This window comes from Denticeps clupeoides, chromosome 5, assembly GCF_900700375.1.
Source record: "Denticeps clupeoides chromosome 5, fDenClu1.1, whole genome shotgun sequence".
Classification (NCBI taxonomy): Eukaryota; Metazoa; Chordata; class Actinopteri; order Clupeiformes; family Denticipitidae; genus Denticeps; species Denticeps clupeoides.
In genome coordinates this window covers 23,039,330-23,063,213 of record NC_041711.1, presented here as the reverse complement: position 1 = coordinate 23,063,213, position 23,884 = coordinate 23,039,330, and the positions used below count along the sequence as shown (strand labels likewise).

General features: G+C 45.0%; 1 protein-coding gene across 1 annotated transcript; it reads left to right on the top strand.

Moving 5' to 3' along the window:
* The first annotated feature begins 1,560 nt into the window (after nucleotides 1-1,560).
* Nucleotides 1,561-23,111, top strand: LOC114790732 (protein FAM222A-like). The gene is made up of 3 exons (XM_028981030.1): nucleotides 1,561-1,744; nucleotides 11,410-11,549; nucleotides 21,089-23,111. Exons 2-3 carry the CDS (start codon nucleotides 11,453-11,455, stop codon nucleotides 22,330-22,332), a joined length of 1,341 nt encoding a protein of 446 aa, XP_028836863.1. The 5' UTR covers nucleotides 1,561-1,744; nucleotides 11,410-11,452; the 3' UTR covers nucleotides 22,333-23,111.
* The last annotated feature ends 773 nt before the right edge of the window (nucleotides 23,112-23,884 follow it).

The window sequence follows — 23,884 nt, the reverse complement described above, 5'->3', positions numbered from 1 at the left end:
AGTAAGAATAAAAAAAAACATTTTCTTCAGCAGTGCATTTTTTCGGTAAATACTCGACGTTCGTGTGTGAATCTGCATACGTTATAAGACCGATAAAAGCAAACATAAATGACCCCATGATGTTCAGCTGTGAATCATTCAGATTGTATACATTTTCAACATAAGAAGATCTTTGCAATTCTAATAAATGTATACTCTTGATCAAAGGGCTATGGTGAAATTCTCCACATCTGTAAAAGAGATCTCTCTTTTATCAAATGTAATCTGACCAAACAAGGCGTGTTCCCGAATCTGCCTGAGAATGTGAGGTCAGGAGTTCTTCCATAAAACATGACAGGACCAGCACACACACTGATAACTTGTGAGCATCAACAAAGATGTGCTTTCATCTTTTCTTGGAGGTAACATGGCTCCATGGCCCTAGCCTCAATTATCCTGCTCTTCTATCCACTCTTTCCTCTGGCAATCTGGAGTGACTGGGCAGAGAGGAGGAAGCAGGAGCCGTGCTGGGAGATAAATCAATGATGTCTCCAGACTACAATGTTGTTTTTTTTTAGCTCACCGGCTAGCTTTCTGGCTGTGGTCAATCCATTCTAAAACATTGTAAAAAAATAAAATAAATAAAAATTAAAATACTTGATATATTAAATCAAATATTAATTACCACAATTACTGTATTGCTGCAATAATGACATACAGTGATTTTTGGAAATTGAATGTTCCTGTCAAGGCACAGGGTTGTAGCCCTACAAATATTTTTTGACACTTTAGAATCGAAAGTATCTTAGGCATGTAATGATTAAATAATGTGAATCTAATGGCACATTTTTTAAAAATGATCCTTATTAAATTACGAAACAGCTTTGCCACGTCTAGGAAAATAGGTGATAAATAAAGTGGCCAAAATGTGAATCCTTGATTGTTATTACAATAGTTTATATAACAAACAAACACACACACACAGTACAGGCCAAAAGTCTGGACACATCTTCTCATTCAATGTATTTTGTTAAGTACATAACTCCACGTGATCATTCATAGTTTTGATGCCTTCAGTGAGAATCTACCAATGTAAATGGTCATGAAAATAAAGAAATATATATATATACGTGTGTGTGTGTTTGTTTATATATAGTTGTATTTATTATATTTTTTTGTTTATTTTTATATTGCCATTTGTGACATTTTTCCGGTAAGGGGGTGTACGGGGAGGGTTTATGAATTCCGGAAACGTCCGGAAGGTCCTTTCTCCTTCAGATCCTCTCTCGCGTTACAACCTGCCGCTTTAAGTTTTTTCCGCGAATTGTCAGCGTGGTCCAGACATTAGAGGGGCCCACGTCACCGGGTCACGCCCTCGCCCGACGCTGATTGGCGGAGCGTTTGAAAATCCCCAAGACGATTGGCCGCCGGCGCCCTGGGGGGGATCCGCACTGGTCCGTTGTGCGCTGCGCACCCAGTCTGGCTCGGTGCGGGGAGGAGGACGCGGTAGGGCGGCGGAGTCGGGCTCGTAACTGCCTCCGTACTGCGCTTTTTTTTTTTTTTTTTTTATTTATTGATCATTTCTCCCGGTTTATGTATGTTTGCGTGTTCCGCGGAGGGAGCTCCGTCTTTAACGCGGGGCTGCGGGCAGGGAGGGATGGTTGCTTGCTGGCTTCTGCCGGACCGGCCAGAGCAGGAGCGGATTGACGGATCGTCAGAATGAGCTGCACCAAAACACCGAGTTACGGCGGAGCCCGCGTCTAAGGTAACGTCCCCCTCCCGTGAACTGCCGCAGGTGATGGGCTAGAGCCGAAGCCCCGTAGGACCCCCAGCTACTCTCACAATGTCTATGTAGATATTTTGTGGTTGTGTTCCAACACTTCAGACTCGTCCGTGCGCAGGAGGATCGTGGTGCGTTCTCGAACGGAGCAGGATGAAGGGGGGGGGTCGCCTTTAGTCGGGAATATCGCCTTGGGGACGGCCGCCTCTGGATTACTGCGCTCGGGGGGGGGGAATCGAGGCTGAAGTGCGAGTTTGGGCGAAACTGGACTACTTCCTTCATCACCGCAAAAAAAAAAAAAAAAAAAAATCCGGGCTCCGCGCCGCCGCTGACGGGATCGAGCCTCGGTGGGTGGTAAATATTAGCCTCGGCACGTCATTTGATTTGTCCTTTTTCTTGTGATAAACGACATCTGTCCCCGTTGTAAAAGGTCCGGCTCTGGACGGAGGACACGTGTCTTCGCCCTTTCATGTCAGGTGACCGGAGTGGCCCTCGGACCGACGCAATAAAGCGGCCTTGTGCGCGACAGGAAGCGCTTTGAAGTGCGTCGCGGGGCCGCCGGCGCTGTTGCGGGCGGCAGACGAACCGTCGCACCTCGGGCGGGGAAGTTTAAAGCGTGGCCTCCCGACCCTGGGCTTATCGCGGGAAGGTGTGAAATTCCTCCCCTGCCCGCTTTGTGGTGGGAAATCCGGCGGCCTTTCATGCGCGCAGTGTGCGGAGCCAAAAACAATTTCAGCGGGGAGGGGGGGGGGGGGGTTTTTCTTTTTCTCTCTCTCTCTTTTTTCCTCTCTCTCTCTCTCTCTCTCTCTCTCTCTCTTTATTGCGACCTTTTCCTCAAGCCGCGTCGGGTGACCAGAGGCTCCTTCTGCTCCAGCTCCTGGTCGCCTTTGATTTCAGGACCCGCTGCCACCAGGAGCACGAATGCAGTTTCCTTTGAACGTCGCTTTGGTTCAGTCTTGCCAGTTGTTGAATGGTTTGAATAATTGTGAGCATTTTTTTTTTTTTTTTTTTTTTTTGCCCTCTGACCTTCTCTGACTCACATAACGATTAAATATTGAATAAATATTGGGGTTATTCGCAGCGTCCAGTAGAATGTATCTCACTCGTTTCCATACGTAGGGAAGTTAAACAGCGTTACTTGAACATATAAGCCGTAATACTGGCCACATGACGATTAGGGCTAAAAACCGGAAAGGCCCTGCCATGTCGCTGCTGAATTCGGCCTTTCGGACTGCATTGATTGATTGTACGGCGGTTCCGGCGCCGAGGCGGAGATGTGTGCTGCCCGGGGCGCTCGTCTCGCTGGACGAAATGAGAAGTCGGGAAGGGCAGAGGGCGGCGGATTGAACGTGGATTAAGTAAACAGGCCGGATGAGTGCTTGCTGCGGCCCGGGCGGGCCTGCTGCCTGCAATTTTTATGCCTTCATTTGAAACCGATCTGCACGCCCGAGCGGCGGCGGCGGTTTAATTGCCGCTGCGTTGAAAACTTGTTTTTGCCTGGCAGTCTAATTTGTATGTCATTTGTGTACTTGGTACATAAACACGCTCCGCTTGCCCTGAATGTCCTTGTAAATGATGATGATGATGATGATGATGATGGCAGGCCGCAATAAGTAGCAATGTCTGGCTCGTGTCGTCTTATCATTCAGCGTGGGATTTTTGAACAGCACTGTGACTTCTGCTGACTCTTGAAAGTATAGCATTTTAAAATTCAAATTTTAAGGCCTTATGAAGTCTTGAGACTAGGATTTTACACTTGAGGCTTTAAAAGGGCGATGGTTTAACGTCAACATGTATGGAACGCTATCTGTAACGATCCTTTCTTTCATTTTGGGACATGTTTTGCTTGCACAATTCTCTGAAGCTTGCTGGATCTTTCTGTGGACGGTCAAGCAGTAGCAGGCAGATGAGACCAAGATGGGACTGATGAGTTAATCTTGGCAACCTGCTGGGAATTTATCGCCGTGCACGAGGCTGTGCGGTTTAACAAAGTAACTTGCTGTATCGTATGGGTTTGGTTTGGCGTGGGGAGTGACGTGTGAAATCGGAAAAGCATGCATTAGTGGATCAAAGTCTGCAGAAAACGCAGACTCTTAACCCGTCCCTGCACCTTGTGCCACCTCCACGTGACCCCAGGGACCGCTTCGGATTAATGCTGACATTTTAAAAGCAGAGGCGTCCAGGATTTTATGCACCGTAGCAAAACACGGGTTATGTAACTGCACACATTTTCTTCCAGTTTAGTAAATGTGTATAATTTCCTTGATGGTTGGATTTTGATTGAAACGTTGAAACTCCAAACTAGTCTCAGATTTGGTGTTTTTTTTCCCCCCATCAGAAGGTGTTTGGCTCTGTCGCTCTTTTTTTTTTTTTTTTTCTTCTCCTTTAACTGGTCCACCTGCTCCCTCTTCACAAGTCTCCCAGTGCTGACGGTCCAAACCTCCTGCTTTTCCTCAACTGCTTGAGACCTTTCCTCATCCCTGACCTTTCCCTATGTGCTGTGCTTGGTCTGGCTTGACTGCTAGAGCCTTTATCTTTTTTTTTTTTTTGGAGGAGGAGGATAAAGGCTCTGAGTGAGTAAGGCCTTTGTATGTTTTGTGTGCTGGAGAGACCTTCGTGCTGAACCATGTGAATGCCTGGTCACCTTGCATTGTAATGTCAATCTCCTGGTTGCTAAGCAGTTTTCTCCTCCACATCTGATCTCTCTCATCTCCCGAAGACGCCGGCTGTAATTACGGGCCGGCTGCCATCTTTTGAAATCTGCCTAATTAGTCCTTTTTTATTTTTTACAGGATGAGGTGGCAGGCTAAATTAGGGAGGTAGAGGGCATGAAAGAATGGGGGGGGGGGGGTGCGGCGTCTCTTGCAGAAGGCTGGATGATTTCCTGAAGAAAGGCACCTTGGTTAATTACACACGACGCCTGATTGCGCCCAGAGAAATATTTTCGGCTGCCGGGGAGGCAGCAGGTAGAGGTCACTTCGGATTAATCCGCCGAGCCGGGCCTGTTCGCTCACCGGCGAGCTGGCCCGCCGGTCTGCTCCATGCCAAGCTGGCCGTTAAGCACTGAAAAGCGCGTCTCCCCATGTGAATAGCCCGCAGGAAACATTTGGCCGCTCCCTTTCATGGCTCTCTGTTTCATTAACAGTTTTAATGACCTGAAGAAATCAGTGACCCTAAAAAGCATAATGAATGGGCCCTGCCATATCGCCAGGGTGGCAGCTGGGGGCTCGGCTGCCCTAAAACAAATGCCCCTGGTTTGATTTACGGGGCAGTTTCTTTTTTTTTCTTTTATTTTTTTACATTTTTATTTCTAATTTGTGTTTGAACTGGTCTCCTTTCATCTTTAATCCTCCTCATGCCCTGCAATGTGATACCGCAAAGAGTTTGCTCTTATCAAATTTATGACCGTTACATTCGGTAGGAGCTCATTGCATTCCTTTTTTGGAGGGGGTGTCTGTGTTCCCGCTGGAGGCCTGGGATCCAGCATGTTCTTCCTCAGCCTTGCGTGGGATTCCTCCCACGATTGTGGATGCTAAATTGGCTCCGGTGTGTGGGTGCAGCGCATTGAGCCTTGTCCAGAGGTTGTTCCTGCCTGGTGCATGAAGATTGCTGGGGGGAGGCTGTGGGTAACCTGTAACCCTGAAGGCAGGTTTAGAAAATGGACGAAAGGATTGATTGATGGATGGATGGATGGATGGATGAATAGTGCGGCTATTGATTAACTATTTTTCCAAAAGGATTTTCTTTCCTTCATTTCGTTGGTGTATAAATGCAGCCCTTTCTGTTCAGCAGAAGCAACCCAGACTTGCCCAACATAGTGTCATTATGAATCGTATGTCGCGTGAATTCTCCAAATACTCAACACCAGCTTTCCTTTAGCCCCAATCTTTGTCATGGCTGTAAACACGCTTTCTTTGACTTTGGCCGAGGCATGAATAGCCTGTATTGTGCCCTGTAGCCTATTTCTGCACTGACCAAGGCACATTGTCCCAATTAGCATTTTACTATTAAACTCCGTGGCGCTGGTAAATGACGTGGCCCTTTAACGCTCCATCTGTACATCCATTGGCTAGAGACAGTTGTACATTATGGGCCCATCTGTGACCGTTTGACCTGTTTGAGTTAAAACGGCGCCATGGGGGAAGAGCTTTAAAGGTCTCCTATTATGAATTTTAATGTTTTCGCTTTATGGGTCTTTTTGGTCCCCTAATACTGTATCTGAAGTCTCTTTCCAAAATCCAGCTACTTTTAGCCAGTCCCACAATGAGATTTCCCCAGGACGCGCCCTTTTTGTGTGCCACTTTAAATGTTAATGTGGAGGAGAGAGGCGGGACAAGGAGGAGCGCGGCCTATAGAAGTATGCGGGCATTCAAGGAAATGACGTCTACACCATTCTACAAACCACAATGTTTGGATCAACCAGGAAGTAGTGTCTGTATTGGGCGGAGGCAGCCTTTCTCCTTATGTCTGCATAAGGGGGCAAATTCCAGATCCAGAGTATTCCAGTGTAACGCATGCTTTACACCTGTCTGCATTTCTAGCCACTGCAGGGCCATAGACAGGCTAGGGGAACTCGTATTAATGTTAAATTATCTCACAAAGAACAATGTTTAGGGGACCTTTAAAGCCACTCAGGACCGGTTAAATTATTATAGGGCTTTTTTTTATGGCCAGCAACTGAGTAAACTGATCTCAGTGCAGTATTACAGCCCACTGGAGGGCTGAAATTGGGATCTTTTCAAGCACAGACCAACCCCATAAACCCCATAATGTTAAAATGAATACCGCAACAGTCTCTTGTTTTCAAATGGAGACACGTGGAGACGGTTGTGCTTGTGGCGTCTCTGTCCTTGATGCTCCTGCATAGTGGTAGTCATGCACAAACGGATGAATACACTTCGACTGACACACCGTTTTTGGACTCATCGTCTGAATCAGCCCTTTGGCGGAAGTTGTGCATATAATAAAGTTGCCTGAATGAGCAATGGAGGAAAAACCCAAGTAAATATTTTATGCGCCCCTGCCTGTCTTGAGACTTGTCTCGGCCATAGTTTTAATTATGCAGCATTTTTGCCATTCGTAATTATCTAAAACATTGAAAACATTACCAGGTGACCTTAGAGCTTGTTATTTTCAGTGTGAAGATTTATTCTCACAATGAGGCTTTCATCCGGGCACTGAACTCCATTGCTGCCCAGATCTCGTGAGATGCTCTTTTGATTTGCGCCGAGTTGAGCTGTCACCTCCTGGCTGCCTGACTGTTGTCTTTGTCCAAGGTGTAAAAGGAGTCGTCTCCTCGGCACTCCTGAAGCCCAGGCCCTTTTTAAAGAGGAGTTTTCCATGCCGCACACTAACCTCCGAGACCAATTACGCTCAACTGTTCCCTTTTTTTTTTTTTTTTTTTTAACGGGACGCTCCCTTATCTCCTAATCCTCTACTAATAGATTCCATTAAAGATGCATGAGGGCGTCTTCGCCGATGAAGCCAGCATCATTGTGTGGGATATTCCTCCCCTGCCCCTCTTTGCCACGACGGGGGAAATGGCTCAGTTATCTTTTCATTATTCGAAAGGGGATCCCATTTCCATAGAGGGGGAGTCTATTCAGTGTGACACACTGTGTGCTGCCCCTGACAGGAAGAAAGCACATCCACTGAGGCCACGCTAGGACTGTGGTGAGCTGGTTTCGTGTTCCTCTTCACTTCCTCCCAGAAACCGACATCTTGCATTTAATGTTGACATCTCAGGAGCTCAGCCCGAGGTTGCGCTCGAAGCACTAATGTTTTTTTTTTTTTTTTTTTTTCCACCACTAAAATAAAGAAATTAATAATGAATATTAAATGCATGTTGTATATTAAAGCACTCGAGACTCCTATGGAAATGTACATTTACAGCATTTATCAGACGCCCTTATCCAGAGAGACTTACAATCAGTAGTTACAGGGACAGTCCCCCCCCTGGAGCAACTCAGGGTTAAGTATCTTGCTCAGGGACACAATGGTAGTAAGTGGGATTTGAACCTGGGTCTTCTGGGTCTTCTACCACCCTGAAATGAACCCAATTATTCTACTCTGAATATGATTTAAATTAGGATCAAAGCAGCAGTGTGCAGACATATAAACATTGCAAAAAAAAAAAAAGATTTTGGTATGAGTCAATATTGGCATCCGTGTGCTGTGAGTTTTGGGAATTGTCCCCTGCTGTAGGTGCGCCGTGGCATTATCCTGTCGCAGTCGGGAAGGTCGTGGACGGTGCTTGGCTTTTGCGGGGTCCTCGGAGCCGTCCGCTGACGTCTCACGGGGGTAGAGGGAAAGAAAGCGCACTGCCGCTCTACTGTAATGCTAATCCTACCCAACCGGCGGGCGAGGACCGAGTCGCTTTCAGGCAGGTTTTCATCAGCGCCCCATCATTATCCATGCACTCGGCGCTGTCCGCGGATAAGAGAGGCCGAGGCTACAGGGGCCGTTTCCTTCAGATTTAGAAGTCTGCAATTAGAACAGAACCTCGTTTGTGAGGTTTTATGAGGTTTTTTTTTATTTTTTATACATTTCAGGTAACTAATCCTCCACGCTTTAACAAGTCAGACCGCTGTTCTCCTCAGGACTGCAGAGGGCCGTACTGTGAGGCCAAGGATTTGGTATCTGCGGGGGGTTAAATCTGTGGCGGGAGCAGCTCACCCCTATTAAAGCGATTAATGCACAGACAGTTGCTGAATCACTTTCACTAAAGAGCAAATGCATCATGCTGCTGTTGTGGCTGTAACCGGGGGGCTGGTGAGGTGCACTTCCATATCAAGTCGGACCATATTTTTACAGACCTGGATGCACCTTCTAACGGAATAGTGGCCAATTAAAGGGAGGAATAGTGATTATTGTTCTCCTTTGGGCCTGGGAATCCAGTTTAAAATTAGACTTACAGTATTTACAGTCAGTACGTTTACGTGCACAGTGTGGTTGTAGCATGACTAGGTTCTGCTGAGGTATGTTCATCGCTGGCACCCAGCTAACTCCAGTGGTCCGCCAGGAGTTTCTTAGATGGTTCATGTTCACATCGTTCACTGTGTTTTATATTCAGCGTAGGGGTGATTCTTAATATCCTCACTGTACAGACCGTAAGTATATGTTTTTCTAATAATGGCACTTCCTGTTGAAGTGGCTAATAGCTTGTCAGCCTACCGGTATGATTCTCACGTCGGGTGCGAGAGGTCCCGGGTTCAAACCCCGGACAAGCCCAATAGCTACTCTCAGAACTTCTGATAACATTTCAGCTATTTCCTTCAGGATTAATAAAGTTTTCTGATTCTGATTTGAGCCAAACTGAGTTGGTACTGATTGTGAAAAGTTTGAGAACTGGACCAGGCCATTTAATCAGACTTCTGTCCTTGTCCTAGAATCCAGACACACAGGAGGGGATTTATTTGACCAGTGTATGTCCCACCATTTGGCTTATTAGGTCAGGAAATGTAGCTTGCGGTACGCTGCTGCCATGTCAAGCGTTGAAATTGAACTTTGCAGCATCTTCGTACGTGCCGTACGTTATCCCTTGCTGTCGTAGGGCATCTGCTACGCTGCATCGTTCACTTCCAGGTCAAAGCGTGCACGGAGTGAATAGGTTCAGCTTGACTGCCAGAAATTTAGTGCAATTCCAGTCCGACTAACGTGTTTACATGTATTTTAAAATTCCGGTTTTAGTTGGAGTAATACAGTAAATACTTCTTGCAGCTCGGCATGAATTGCATGTGACCTCTTTATCTCCACACACACCCATAAGCGCCAGACTGGCCTCAGACAATGGCTCGACAATTAGACACCCCCCATTTAGCCCGGCACCCATTGGTTGGGAGATTTAGAAAATACCTGTTAGAGGGGAGGCCGTCCGTCAGCCAGAAGGCTCTTATCAGACAAAAGAGCAGTGATGGTTTTTCGAATCTCTTATCTCCTCTCCAGGCCCGCTGGATTCGGCACCGGGACTGATAAGGTCTCTTATCAGCCCCTCTTGTGGCACAGAAACGTGCCAAGGGTTTAGCGTCCTTGCCACTCAAAACCCGGTCACCCTTCCTTCCAGGGAGATGGAGAATTAAATTTTTTTTTTTTTTTTTTTTTAAACCCTGCCGCGAATATAGCGGAACGCCAACATGTGAGGTCCCCCCCCCCCCCATTCCATTGAGCTGCAGGTTTGATTCTTGAAGGCGAGCATGAAAAGGTCTTCTGGGAATTGGTTACAAGGAGATTACCCAGAGATTTTACGTGACACAAAAGCCATTTCCATATACATCCTCCACCCAACCCCCATTTTTCCATGGGAAGAATAATAATAAAAAAAAAACACTAGCAACACAAAGACCTGCTTTTTTCCTCCCTGAGAGACAAAATCTCAACCATTTTTCTTCAGCAGGCAGCGGGAATCATTTTCTTTCATTTCCTGCTGCTGAAGTTGTGTGGGTCTGTCCCAGGAGATTTTTTTTTGTTGCTTAATTCTTGCCTCCGAGCTTCTGTATCCTTCCTGACAAATGCTCGGTGATGGAAGGGTTGTTTGGAAATTGGTACCTTCCACAAAATTGAGCTGGAGAGAGGCTTTTAGCTCCGGTTTCCTGTGGTCTGATTCGATGTGGGATGGCCGATGCTAGGGGAAGGAGGGGATTTTATTTCTCGCTGCATGGGCATTCATCCAGACCCTGAACACCAGTGAAAACTCTCACCACCCCTCTGCCTCAGCACTGCACCTGTTCCTGAACCTCATAGTAAAAAAAGAACCTTCCTCAAACACAGCTATGTTATCAGTTTTTAGTAAAAAAAAAAAAATAATTAAAAAAAGGCCCCACCACCACCACCACATCAATATCTCACCCTTCAAAGAAAAAAAAAAAAAAAGGATACCAGAGAAATCAGTATTGAAATCCCCTCTCCCTTTTGTTGACATTTTTGATGTCCTTTATATAATCGGTATGATGTAACATGAGCATATCAAAAGATGAAAACGGCCATTAAGACGTCGCTGGCTGTTAAAAAGCCTTTTTAATGCTGATAAGATTTTCCTTAATGGTTGCCTTGAGTCACTTCACAGTGAGCTGCACCTTGGGAATGAAGGTGACTCCAGGACCATTTCTCCCCACCCTTACCATACAGGTAATAGGTAACCTGGTTACAGACTGGTTTTATGGGGTTTGGTGGGGTTTTATGCTCCCTGTGTCCATGCGATGTTTAGGAAGGGATTTGCATTTGTGTTCCCATTGTTTGAGAACTGCCTTTTGTAGCCCTTTTATGTGCAGTGGGCACACAGGAAGCAGAAACCAGATTTATGGCATGCTGGGAGATTGATTAGCTCTGTCAGCAGCACACCACGTTCCTACTGAACTCCAAGAAGGAAAAAATATATATTTAATATAGAACACTTTTATATTCTCTCACTGCCTGTCTCAAACACTCAAAGACACAGTGTTCAGCAGAGAAATGCTCTTTGCTAGTTGGATTTGCTTTTAACCAAACAGCCTCTCAGAACATGACCAGCAGGCGGGAGAAAGTGCGGAGCATTTAACCACAGACGTCTGACTGCTGGCCCGTGTCAGCGGGCCGCCATCGGGGTCCGGCGTTAGTGGACTGAAGATGTTTATTATGGGAGATACTCGCTGATCTCCTCTCCTTCCTGTTCCCAGGATCTTGGTGCCGTTGCCTGGTGGTAGGTCTCCAGAACTCGACATGTTGGCCTGTCTGCAGAGGAGCCAGAACCCCACCCCCCAGCACCTGGTGTGTGCCGGGAAGATTCTGGAGGCTCCACCGCCCATCAGCCAAAAAAGTGAGTGTGTGATAGAGCCATGCGACAGAATCATTGATACTGTGTGCAGAATTTACACTAGACTGTTAATTTTTATTTATTTGAACCACTGAAATGGAATTTCAGGCATATAGATCAACAACCGGACCTGTGCTGTAAATAGCACAATAATAAGCACATTTAAACAGCAGTACAAACACAAGTGCTATGATCCAACAGATACATTTTATTAAATTGTCAGCACAATGGAACACTCTTCAAAGAATTTATGAACGTATCGGCTACAAAAATAAATTAAGCGAGGCCTTATCCAACATTAAATACATGTCACATTGCATTTCATTGAGCAATAAATCACCAAGTGTTTGTTACTATATAAATAATTTAATTCCTGAACATTAAATATTCTCAGTTAGATGTGCACAGTATAACTATATAAGTATTTAACGGCTGGGTGTAGCAGCAGGGATGTGTCCCTGGCTTGATGCTTTGATTTCAGCACAACAACTAATGTTAATTGCTAATATTAATAAAGACAAAGACATTTACATTCAAGGTATTTGGCAGACGCCCTTATCCAGAGCGACTTACAACATGCTTTCATGTTACCATCGACGAAGTGATCAAGACAAGACCGACCCCTCATCAAAAAAGGGGGGAAAAATTTAACTGCATATTTATTGAACAAATACAGATGATGAGACTTAAATAGATTTAAAATGTTCTGCATATCAGTAAAGAATTTCTGCTTTTACTCGCATAACATTTACAGACTCGCTGCTATAAAGGGTCCAGGCAGACTGCCGTGAGATTTCTAAAAGCCTCTGCATTCTGGCAATGCTTTTTGGCAGAAATTGATTTTTTTTTGTTTGTTTTATTGTTCTGATGGATTTAGTAAAAATGCAGGCAGAGCACCGCTGTGTTCTCCAGCATCACATGCACATAGTCCAGATCATCGTCTCCGTGCTTCATTTTATTCACAGGCATCAGGGCGGCTTTTGCCCTCTTCTCACGTCACACATTTCACCTGCCTGTCAGTATGAAGAGGTGACTGCAACTAAAACTCAAGGCTTGGTGGGGAGAGAAATTAATGGTGTGTGAGATGCAGAGATCATAATGAGTCGAATCTTGAGTCTAAACAGGTTGTGCTTTCCTTCAAATAATGTATTTATAAATGCTGTTGTCATAGAAGCACAATTGCATACAGATACATAACTTCATAATCTGGTTCATTCATTAAGTTTACCGTGCAAGCCTCAAAAGCTGCCAAAAAACAAAGGGATAAAAACGCCCTCTACCACGACGGAATGGAGCTTGACTGCTTCTGCTCTCTACTTCTATAATACGTCATCTCACGTGTCCTTAAGGCAAGGAAAATGTGTTTATATTACAATTTTTTTTTTACACCACTTATTTTTCAAATGGTAGAAATTGTAGTTAAATACACATCAAATAAACATAATCGGAAAGTTCCGGAGTGGGAGGCTCAGTAATCTTTGTAATTAAGTATTGGAAATCAAAGGGATTTATTACCAGGATTGTATCGCTTCTTTGTGTGGCAGTTGTCAGTCACTGCTTCCGGTGTGGTGGTCTGCTGTTTTACACCCGCCATTTTTCACACCATCACGGAGTCTCCGCTCCTCCAGCTGTGAAATTTTACCCCAGGCTTTGATCCTCCTCAGTAAAAGGAACCACGTCGAACCATAAACACTCTGTGCCGACACTGTGGCCAGGGATTTGGTTTATTCTAGTGTCACGTTACAGGCACACAGACTCTAATGGAAGGACCGTAGCACTTACCAGAAATCCAGAGCAAAAGGCTGATAAACCAGTCAGAACAAAACAAAACCCGCCATTAAATATCATGAAAGCCTCATAATGAGCAATAATTCCACATTTAAGTCAATCAAAAGGAACAAGTAAATAAATTAATTACAACAGTATTGAAGAGACAGATTTTAAATAAAGAAAAAAAAGTTGTGCACAAATTTGCATCTCATCCCCAAATCTTCAGCTCAATTTTGTCTGTCTGCATTTGGGCTTGCACTAGTTTACATTCTTCTCAGCTGATTCAGGGAAGCCTTGCCGCAGAACTGGGGAAGGTGGGGGGGGGGGGGGGGGGGGGGGGGGGGGGGGGGGGGGGGAGAAAAAACGATAGGGAGCCACCTCAGATTTATGGTAGAAATTGGATAAATGGTGTCAAACGTAAAGTTATAGGGGTGCAGTGTTACACAACCCTTTGAAAACAACCTAGCCATCCAAATGTTTGACTGTGCTTTCCATATGCATCATCTAATTTACTGCATTTGGTTAAATATGGATGGATGGAAAAAATGCAAATGTAAGGGATTGTGTGTGTAAATTATTAGAATCTTCTCTCATATTGTCTCATAAACACTAAATTCCCAGAATGTAAATTAAGAATTGTCAGGGCAGATTACAATCAGAATTAATGAGAGCATTTTCTGTGAATCCAGTGAGAGTGCACCATTATGTTCTCTGTCGTTTTAAAATTCAATCTGTGTGTGTGAGAGAGGCACACACTAAAACACACCTTTAAATATATGTGGCCAACGGGAGAAATTTTCATTATACCGGCCAACCACAGAAATATTCGCTTCTCGAGAAAATGTGCTATTTGCAGCACAAGGAATTAATTTTGGGCGAGAGCACGGAGCACACGGCAGGGTGTCCGCAGATCTTTAAAAAGTCCTAAATTCGAGTTTCCAAAAAAAGTTTCGACTTAAATACCTTTTAAAATGACTAGTAACCCTTAAAGAGTTTTCAGGTCTTTAAAATTTTTGCAGTCCCAATAAATAAACTTTAAACAAGTCTTCAAGCTCTGAGGGATTCGCTGGGTGCTGTGTGGGCATCCGTGCCCAACCTGTACCACTTGCCCGATCGGTTTGCCGACAGCGCACATGGAAATGACCAGGGCCGGTCCTGGCCTGTTTGGTGCCCTGTGCAAAAAAGTAATTACGATTTTATAAATCACCAAAAAGAATTGTGGTCCTGGATGGACTGCATGATAAAATATGAAATAGTGTTATTGAAATATTATCTGAGCGCGTTTTTAATGTAAATTCTACAGCTGAATACAGAAAATCCCCAAATTTCCTATAATCACTCACATCATACAAATACCTGGTATTTCACTGGCTTTATGGGTGTGACAGAAAGTCCACTTTAGTAGAATTGCCGAGACATCTGGTATACGGTTAGGCTGTATTTTGATGTAACTTCCTGCTATGGACACTAGGGATGTTAAAATTAATCTTATAATTTTGTGGACTATTTTGCATCGATGCAGTGCAGAACATAATCAATAATATCATGATGACGTGGAATTCAATTTCAGCCTGATCTGGGATCAGCGCCACTCCGGGTAGGAGTTTTACGCTGCACGTATTTTCACGTGACCAATTTGGACATCACACGTACCAAACATTACTGCTTTTATGTAATACAAAATGAAATAATACAAGGACCTCGGTTCCTCTGCTTGGTGGAGATGTCGATCTGCATCAGGACCGGGGCAGACGATTAACTCCGCCCACAACACAGTGCCGTGTGCATTTAAAGGAGAACCACCAGTATATAGAACTGTTCCAAGGTGAGTGCGGACGTAACAAGTTTTTCTGCTCTGGAGCAAATCAGAGCGTCCACACAGGCGCACGAGACCGTAACTCTGGTATTTGGAAACATCATGTGACCATGTAGAAAATGGCTGGGATGCATCACTGCTAATCGTAATCGAATCGTGAGACCAGTGAAGGTTCACGCCTCTAATGGACACACGTTACCCACTCAAAAACGGCTACGTTTAAACTCATCAAATTATGTATACAGTCTACCATCTAAGGTCAAATTCGAGTTTTGTAACTGAGGTTTGCTACGCAGGCCGCGTCGCGCTATTAGAGATTTTCTTTCGCCATCTGACGCTCTGTGCTTTGCTGACGCGGGACCCTGAAAGTGCCTCGTCGGTTTTGTGCGCTGCCTGCAGCAGCAGGTTCCCTCCTGGGCTTCGGCCTCATTGTCTCTGCGTTATTAAATATTAATTTGAGATCAGCGAAGCGCTTGTCTGCTAAATGCTGGACCAGAAGGACGCTGCCTGCTGCCGGCGCCGCCTCGGGCATCTCTCTCCTCCGGTTTGCCTGAGGTTTTGCTGTTTACCAGCTCGGGCCTCAGGACGGCACACAATCAGATAATACTGATATCAGCTCTACTGCAGAGTGTCTCGTGGTTCGCAGTTAACAGTTAAATGTAATATTTCATTTTGGAATTGGGCTTTTCAGCTGCTGGCATCTGATACCAGCTTCTCTTCTAACAACCAAAGCGCCACCATTGCAATCCTTTTAATGGCCTCAATATCGAATGTGGTCCAGTTTTAATTGAACAAATTCAATTCCCGTGTCTTCCATTTATACCTTTCCTTTCGTGGGGCTGAGGAGAGAGGAAATGAGGTTTGGTTCCTCACAGATGGGTGAGCACTAATGGGTCTGCGCGTCCTCGATGGAGGCTGGAGCCGGAACGGTTTTCCCCTGTGCTCTCAGACGAGTGTTTCCTTCAGCCCAGCTGAGCAGCTCGCAGATGAATGGAAAGTGACACTTGCGTAAAGCGGAGTTCGCCGCAGACTCCTCTACGCTGATAAGTAAGTGTTCACCCTGAAGGGTCTTCCGTTCCTGCAGAGCTGAGCACCAACGCAGAGAGGCAGGAAGGGGGGAAGATGTGAAAGCATGAACATGAAGACTGTTCTGCTCCGTGGGTTTTTATTTATTTGTTTTAATCTATAGGCTTTATCACTAATTAGAACTTGAGGAATAGGAAATGAGCCCCTTGCTGATTTTCTGCATGTAGGTCTGGACCCTGTCCACAGTCCCAGATCTGTCCCCTTCACATGGACACTGCGCCTCATCAATTAGGGGGAAAGCTCAGCCTGCAGGCAGCTCTGTAATACGACCATGGCTACAATCAGATATCTGAATAACCATGAAGTCCCCATGCCGGGACCCTCGGGGGCCGCAGTGTTGGCACATGCAGTTGTTATGACAACAAACCCCAGGTTTTAGGGGCTTGTGAAACACCAATGTCATCAGAGTACAGAGTATTGCACTGTTGCAAAGAGTTTACACTTATTTAATAGATCATATTAATTAAGATTTGACAAATAAGGTGCATGGAGAATATTTGTACATTATATTTAAGGGTACATTTAATTAAGTCAGGGCAATCCTATCATATTGTTACCCTGTAATGGTATAACAAATGTACTAATTACTGCACTTTAATTGCTAAAAGTATGTTGAAAATGCACCGAACATAAGGATTTACCCAAAGTGCTCACAACTGCTAGCCTAGCTTTATGTAAACTGTAACAAGCACTTAGCATGAAAATTCTGAGGCTTGTTTCTGACATTTGAAAATTATTGCTGAAGCGTGTTAGCTTTTTGTACTGAATTGTGGAGTTCTGTCTGTACACATTTGGTGTTTAGGATATTTGGGATGGGCATAAATTATGATTTAACTACACAACGCAACCACTTGGCATGGCTTTGATCATAACCACGTAAAAGAGCTAGTGTATCAGCGTCCATGGTTCTGCTGCATTGAAATGTATTAGACCTGTAATAATTACATTAGGCAGTTTGCTAGCTACCTAGCTAGCTAGCTATGACTTTGTCTCGCGCGTGTATCTTCCTGAATGACAGAATTTAAAGAATTTCCTTATACAAATTTCCCCAAAGACAAATTTCCCAAAAACTCTATGTGGTTTGGTTATGTTGGTCAGTAATGCACATAGCTAACTTGCGAAACCACTAGGACAAAAAATTTGTTTAAAAAGTTGCCCAGTGTATCAACATCTTTAACCACAACCACTGACTAATGTTTTCCGGAACGGAAGTAAGACATTGTAGCTCTGCAGAAAGTTGGGACGCTGTAATAAACATAGTAGCCAAGACATATTCAGCTGGTTGTTATAATGGTTAATTGATGAAAGGCTGGACTGACTGAATCTGACTGGTTGAAATAATTAGTCTCTCACTCGCTCTTCATTTTTCATTTCTTTTAAAAAAAAAAAAACTGTATGGTTTCTCATTAATCAGTGATTCGCTTGAACAGCTTCCGCACTGCGAGGTCTCTGCTCTGATCCGAAACGGGATCGCTTTAAGCGTGACCAGGGGAAAAGATTAGCCTCCTTACCGAGGCTGAGGTGGTTGTGGTGTTCCCATGTGGGGAAGGATTGGCTCCGGAGTGAGAAATGACAACCACACTGTGAGAGCCTTTTTACTTCTCTACTGGTTTTTTTTTTATTTTTCTCCCCCCACGCTCCTCTCTGTACGTCTCTGTGAGTCTGAGCGAGTGCCGTGATTCAACCCCCTGTCGCCCCTCCAGAAACCTCCCCCATTCCACAAAAAAAAAAAAAAAAAAAAAACACACCCATTTGTTCTTGGCCTATTTAAGAGTTCATTTGGCTTCAGATTGTTCACGCGCTTAATTAGCCAAGAGTTAATTGACATTTCAAAAATTGCTCCATGGTGCCCTGCCCCTCCCCCCTCCCTCCTGGGCCACTCTGTGTGATAAGAGCCATGTTGAGAGCTCTGAGCATGATGGAGAGGTCGGTCGTCCTCCCTGTTATTTCTGTCACAGACATGCTTCGGAAGAGGCTTTGGGGCCACTTTTCTTTTTTTTTTTTTTTTTCGCCCCAGGTTTTTGAGCCAAAGAAAAAGCTGCTTACAGGATTTCTGATTTTGTGTGTGTGTGTGTGTGTGTGTGTGTGTGTGTGTGTGCGCGCGCGCTGCACATCATCTGGAGGTCCCGAGGCTAACTTCTCAGCAGAAAGTGTCAAATGAAAACAAGGAGACTGCTCAGTCTTACACTAAATGATCTGCTGAGTTTGACTATTTTGAGTTTCCACTAGTAACTACTGTTATTTACCAAATCCACAGTCTAGTTTCCATATTTGTTGCTGTAAGAAAGTGCCCTTTTTCCCCTGGATGTGTGTGTGCGTGTGTGCTTGTGCGTGCGTGTGTGTGTGTGGTTTTTTTTTTTTTTTTTTTTTTAAATTGTCAATGGTACATCGAACAGCACAATACCTCTTTTAAAAACCAGTTTGAGATGCTGATTGAAATGAAAAGCATCCGCTTAGGCAACGTCTGTTGGGCAGGCCTCTTTTATCTTTGCACGGGGTTTATGTTTGATACGGTGATAAAAGCAAGTCCTGTTCTCACCTGCGCTGCTGATGGCCATGTGGTGAATTATGGTGTTTGTGGCAGATGCACCAGTAATTATGATCGTGCTTTTGGAGCAACGTGGGGCCTGGATTGATGTTCTACCTTCTGGGGTTTGTGGACTTTTCTGCTTTTCTGCTGGTACGCTAACCCCATGTCAAACGTTCCCCCCAACACACACTTCAAATTCCCTGTGTTCTACACCGTTTACCATTGTTTATTGTAACATTCGTAATAATGTTCAGTAGATTTGAAACGTATCTGTAGACAACTATGAATGATGGTGTATATCACAATGTTACTGAAATATTTAGTATTCGGTATTTTGCTGACATTAATATTTTTCCCAGACCCATTTCAAGTTCATACAGCATGAAGGCCTGTTCTGTTTCAGTATGTCTGTGTTGATATTCTTTCTGTGTGTCAAATTGTTTAGCAGCACACTCCGCATGCCAATCTGCACACTGACTTGTCTGAAACTACCCCGCCCCGCCTATCCCGCTCTTTTAAACACCCAATTTACAGTCTTTATTCACTGGATCTTGTAGATTGAATCATTTTCACAGTCGGAGGCTCATTGTGGGCCTGAAATGAAACGCACTCGCGAACATGAACAGCGAGGCAGAGTTCCGGTTGGAATGAGGTTTGTATTGAACAAAAAGAATTTTGTTCGGATAGCCCCCCCCGCATGTTGCCCACGGCCCATTCTGAAGGTTACAACTATTTTTGCTGACTACAGAGTAATCCCAGCTAATTTCAGCCCTGTTCTTTCGGTGCCAAAAATTCCATAAAAGCTAGTTTTCTTTCTATTTTTTTTTTGGGGGGGGGGGTCTTTGTAGAAATATCAGCTAGTTGATTTATTGCTCATAAATGGCACTTTTTTCCCTCTAACTTTCTTTTGTTGCAGCAGACTAAACAGCCATGAAATTGCTTGAATAATGTCTCTGAAATCCAATTTTGGTTTGTCCCTCCACTTTCCCGTATGCCTCTGAATTAAAAAGAGAGGAAAAAAGTGCACGATTGCCATTTTACTGCTATTCAGGCTAAACTGAAGCCCAGGAATTGCCCTATAATAAGAATTTGCTGAACTCAAATGAGCTGTCGGCTGCCCCTGCATGCTCACGCTTCTTATTCTGTGCTTAAAGTGTTGTTAAAAGGGCGTTTATAGGGGTGTAAAAAAAACTGTATTTAACAAGCCTTTACTGTGATCAAAAATGCCCTTCGTGACAAAAGCGGAGAGGGTACGCAGGCGCGTTCTGAATCCGACTGTGCGCCGTAAAGAGAGAATGAATCATCTCTGTAATATAATCCCTTTGTTCTGCGTGCTCGGCAGTGCTAACTCCTGTTTACATTCACATCCCTTTGTGTAAGCAGCATAGCCAAACGCCAATAACCCAATCCCTCTCGAGCCTCCGCTGCTAAATTGGCTTTTCCACCCTTCCCCTTCCCCCTTCCGCTCCCTCATTTCCCTGGGTAATCCAATTTGGTGGTGAAAAAAGGGGGAATTAATTTCATAATGCAGTGATCAAACATTGCCTGAGGTGCCTGCTTCCGCAAAATGAGTTTTTAAAAAGATGCAAATGTCTGGGGATGAACTTCCACTGCAGGAGAAGAGCGACGGGATGGTGCAATGTGTTTCAGCCCTTACTGGGCCTTGTCTGGTTGCTTGTTTTTTTTTTTTTTTTTGTCATTTTTTAATTTATTTTCATGCGAGCGGTATTACTAATCGCTTGGTGCGGGTGTTGGAGGAATGGTTTAGCGCCGTGCTGTATGCAGTGCTGATGAATGCACATGTTCATAATGTCCTCCATTCATTCTGAATGGTTATGTTATTTATAGTGTTCACCTTTGTGATGTGGATTATAGTGTGAAGCGTTTATGTGCACTGAATAGTGTGATTAGGATAAAGAAACTGCGAAATGATTTGGACCTGCTTCTGTTCACGTTCCAAGAACAGTATGGTTTCCACAGAGTAGCCATGCTGATCCGACTTTTTACAGCATGCTGAAGACAATTCAGAAGGAGAGCACGATAATCATTTCAAGTGCAATTCACATTTTATTTCCCAATTAGATTCTCATGTAGATTCTACATTTCAGAAAATAGTCAGTGCATTAACAGTATAATTAATGTTCAAAACAGTACTAACACACTGATGCGTTGTTGGCACAAAAAACACAAAAGGGTAGAACATTGCACCTAGCAGAATGGGTTTTTTCCTCTGTAATCTTTTTGCAAGCTCTTTTTGCATCTCCTACTCAGATGAGAAAGTCCCATGCGTTCTTTCTGTCCTGGTTTTAAATCTTCTCTTTTGTCTCCCCTTATCTGCAGGTGAGATGAGGTCTGTGCGTCCTCAGCGGTATCCCACCGCAGCCGAGCTTGATGCGTATGCCCGGCGCACTGCTGACAATCCCCTATCAATCAAGATCTTCCCCACCAACATCAGGGTACCTCAACACAAACACATTAGCAGGACTGTTAATGGCTTGGACACTACTGGACAGCGCTACAGCCACTACGCCCAGCCATACACCGCGGGCTATCAGGGTCTGCTGGCCATCGTCAGGACGACCGCCGCGACCAGAGGTGTGGTGAAGAGCTCCGACGGGAAGCGGACAAAGCTGTCCCCCGCCCAAATGGCGGTAGCGCCATATGCACTGCCTATGAACGGCACGCTGTCGCAGCGCCTGCGACAGAAGGTCTACGGCATGGGTCACTGCAAGCCGCCCAAGGTCCCCAGCGCAGCGGCGATGCCGGGCGCTGCTGTGGCAACGTCTGTCATTCCCCTCTCCGCGGGGCAGAGCTTGCCCCTGGTTCAGGCCCACCTCCGGCACACCGAGCGACACCCCCACCCTCAGGTGGGCCAGACCATGATGGAGGCCCAGACCAGCCCCTCTCAGCGAGGAGCGCCCTCAGACTCAGGTTTTGCCATCGCGGGACTGCCGCAGAGCAGCCTGGCGTATTCTGGGGCCGTCTTGCCCACCCAGAGTGCCGGGGTGACTGGAGCTTGCAGGGATGGTGTGGAGTACACGCTGTGGCACCCCCAGCAGGGGGCGCTGCGGATGTATGGCGCCAGCAGTGGGGGAGGGGCCGTGGTGAGTAGGTCTCCGGAAACCTGCGGGCCTCAGTTGTCCTTCAGGCCCCACCCCCTCAGCGGGGGCGTGTCAGACAGGGTCAGCTCCTCTCCGTTGAACTGTGCCGCCGTGCGGGGCGAGTTCTCGGTGGGCCAGTTCTTTGCACCCCACTGGAACAGCGTGCCGGCCACTCCCAACAGCGACTGTTACAAACCGCTGGAGCTGCCAGCCGCATCCTCCGTCGGCCACGCCCTCCACCACCCACACCCCCAGCTGTACCCGGCGGCGGCAGCCATGGAGTTGTGTTGCCTGCCCGGCAGGACGTCTCTGTGCCAGGCATCGGTCCTCAGCAGTAGCCTGCAGTCGCTGGAGAGCCTCATCAGCGAGATCCACCCGCCCTGCATCAAGGAGTGCATGCTGGGACGTGGGTACGAGGGCATGGGCGTTCCTCGGCTTCTGGAGCAGCAGCCTGCTCCTTTCCAGCTGCCGGTCTTCAGATGAGAGCTTGGGAGAACATTCGCTTCTGAAATGGGATCATTATGTTTTTGGATCTTGTGGATTTCATTTTTCTGGAAAAAGGGCTCTTTTTGGGAACGACTGGAGGTAAAGATCCTGCCAAAAAGTATTCTCCTCACAGTTCTGTACGGCTGTGTGTAATTTGTTGTTTAATTGAGCAGTTTGCCCATAGTGGCCTGAATTCAGTGAGACGATTTTGTTGCAAAATGCATTAAACATTACAAAAAAAAAATCAGTGGCATGTTGCCTCAAAATAGTTTGATCTGTATGCTGCAGCAGATTTATTGAACAGAACTAGTGATATAATACAGATTACAGACAATTGCACTGCTGTCAGAGTATCGACTAATGAAGATTATCTGTGTAGAGGAAGGGAGAAATGTTATTTATAACTTGAAAACTTGAATGTTTCTATAAGCTGTTTGTTAGGTTGCGATAATTAGTGAAGCTGCTGATTTATTTTAATTAATTATTTATCTTTATGGTTTCCACTGTTTTGAATATTTTTTTTCTCTAAATTACAAACCAGATTTTATCATTAACGGAAATGTCTAAGACCCAAGATGAGTGAAGTGCATGGAGTGCTTTAGGTACAACTGGCAACGAGAGAGTGTGTGTGTGTGTGTGTGTTACAGCATTATGTCTACTGAATAAAAATTCAGCTCAGCTACAATTTACTTTAGAAAGAAAATGTGTGGAAAACCTTTTTTTGTGCAATTATATATTTGGGATTTAATTTTTCTCTTTTAATTTTTTTTTGTGTGTGTGTGTGTTTTTTTTTTTTTTTTTTTTTGTTCGAAGTGGGCTGGATGTTTTGAAGTGCAATTATAATGACAACTGAAGAGCCCCTGGTCCGGTGGTGAAATGATTCTATTTATAATGTACGACTCCCATGCTGATTATGTCAAAACTGAGTTTGTAAAATAAAGTTGAATTTAGACATCTTTCTATTCCAGTTCTGTGGCCCTTTCTTTGCATGTTATGTAATGGGAACAGGAGTTTGGTGCCTTTGCAACATCACACTCTGTGCAGGGAAGTGGCATGTGACTGCGTCATTAGCATTTCCTGCCAACAGGATTTAATTAATCCATTCGTTGTGTGTAAAATCCTTGGCAGTGGCAATTACTTTGAAATTGGCAAAATCAAAATGTCTCTGCATTCAGTTCAGTAGTGCCTTTACCAGCAATTAGACATCACTTGAACTGAGCCCCCATTTATTGTTTTAAGGGATGTAAAATAATGGTATTGAATTAGAAACAGCAAAGATGCTAGTAAGGTGTCTGACCAGTTCCTGTAAAATAGAAATAGCTTTTAATTATGATTGAGAATTAAATAAATTCTAACCCCTTATATCAACAGGTATAGATAGTTGGTCCTACCTGTGACTGGGTACAAAGGGGAGCAGACCATATATTCTGGCAACATTGTAAATTGGGTGGAGCCATGGTCATTTGCAGTGAGCTAATTGTAGGCGGGGTTATGTGCTATACAGGTTCAAATGCCGAACCACCAAAGCACCTTCCCCACACACTGCTCC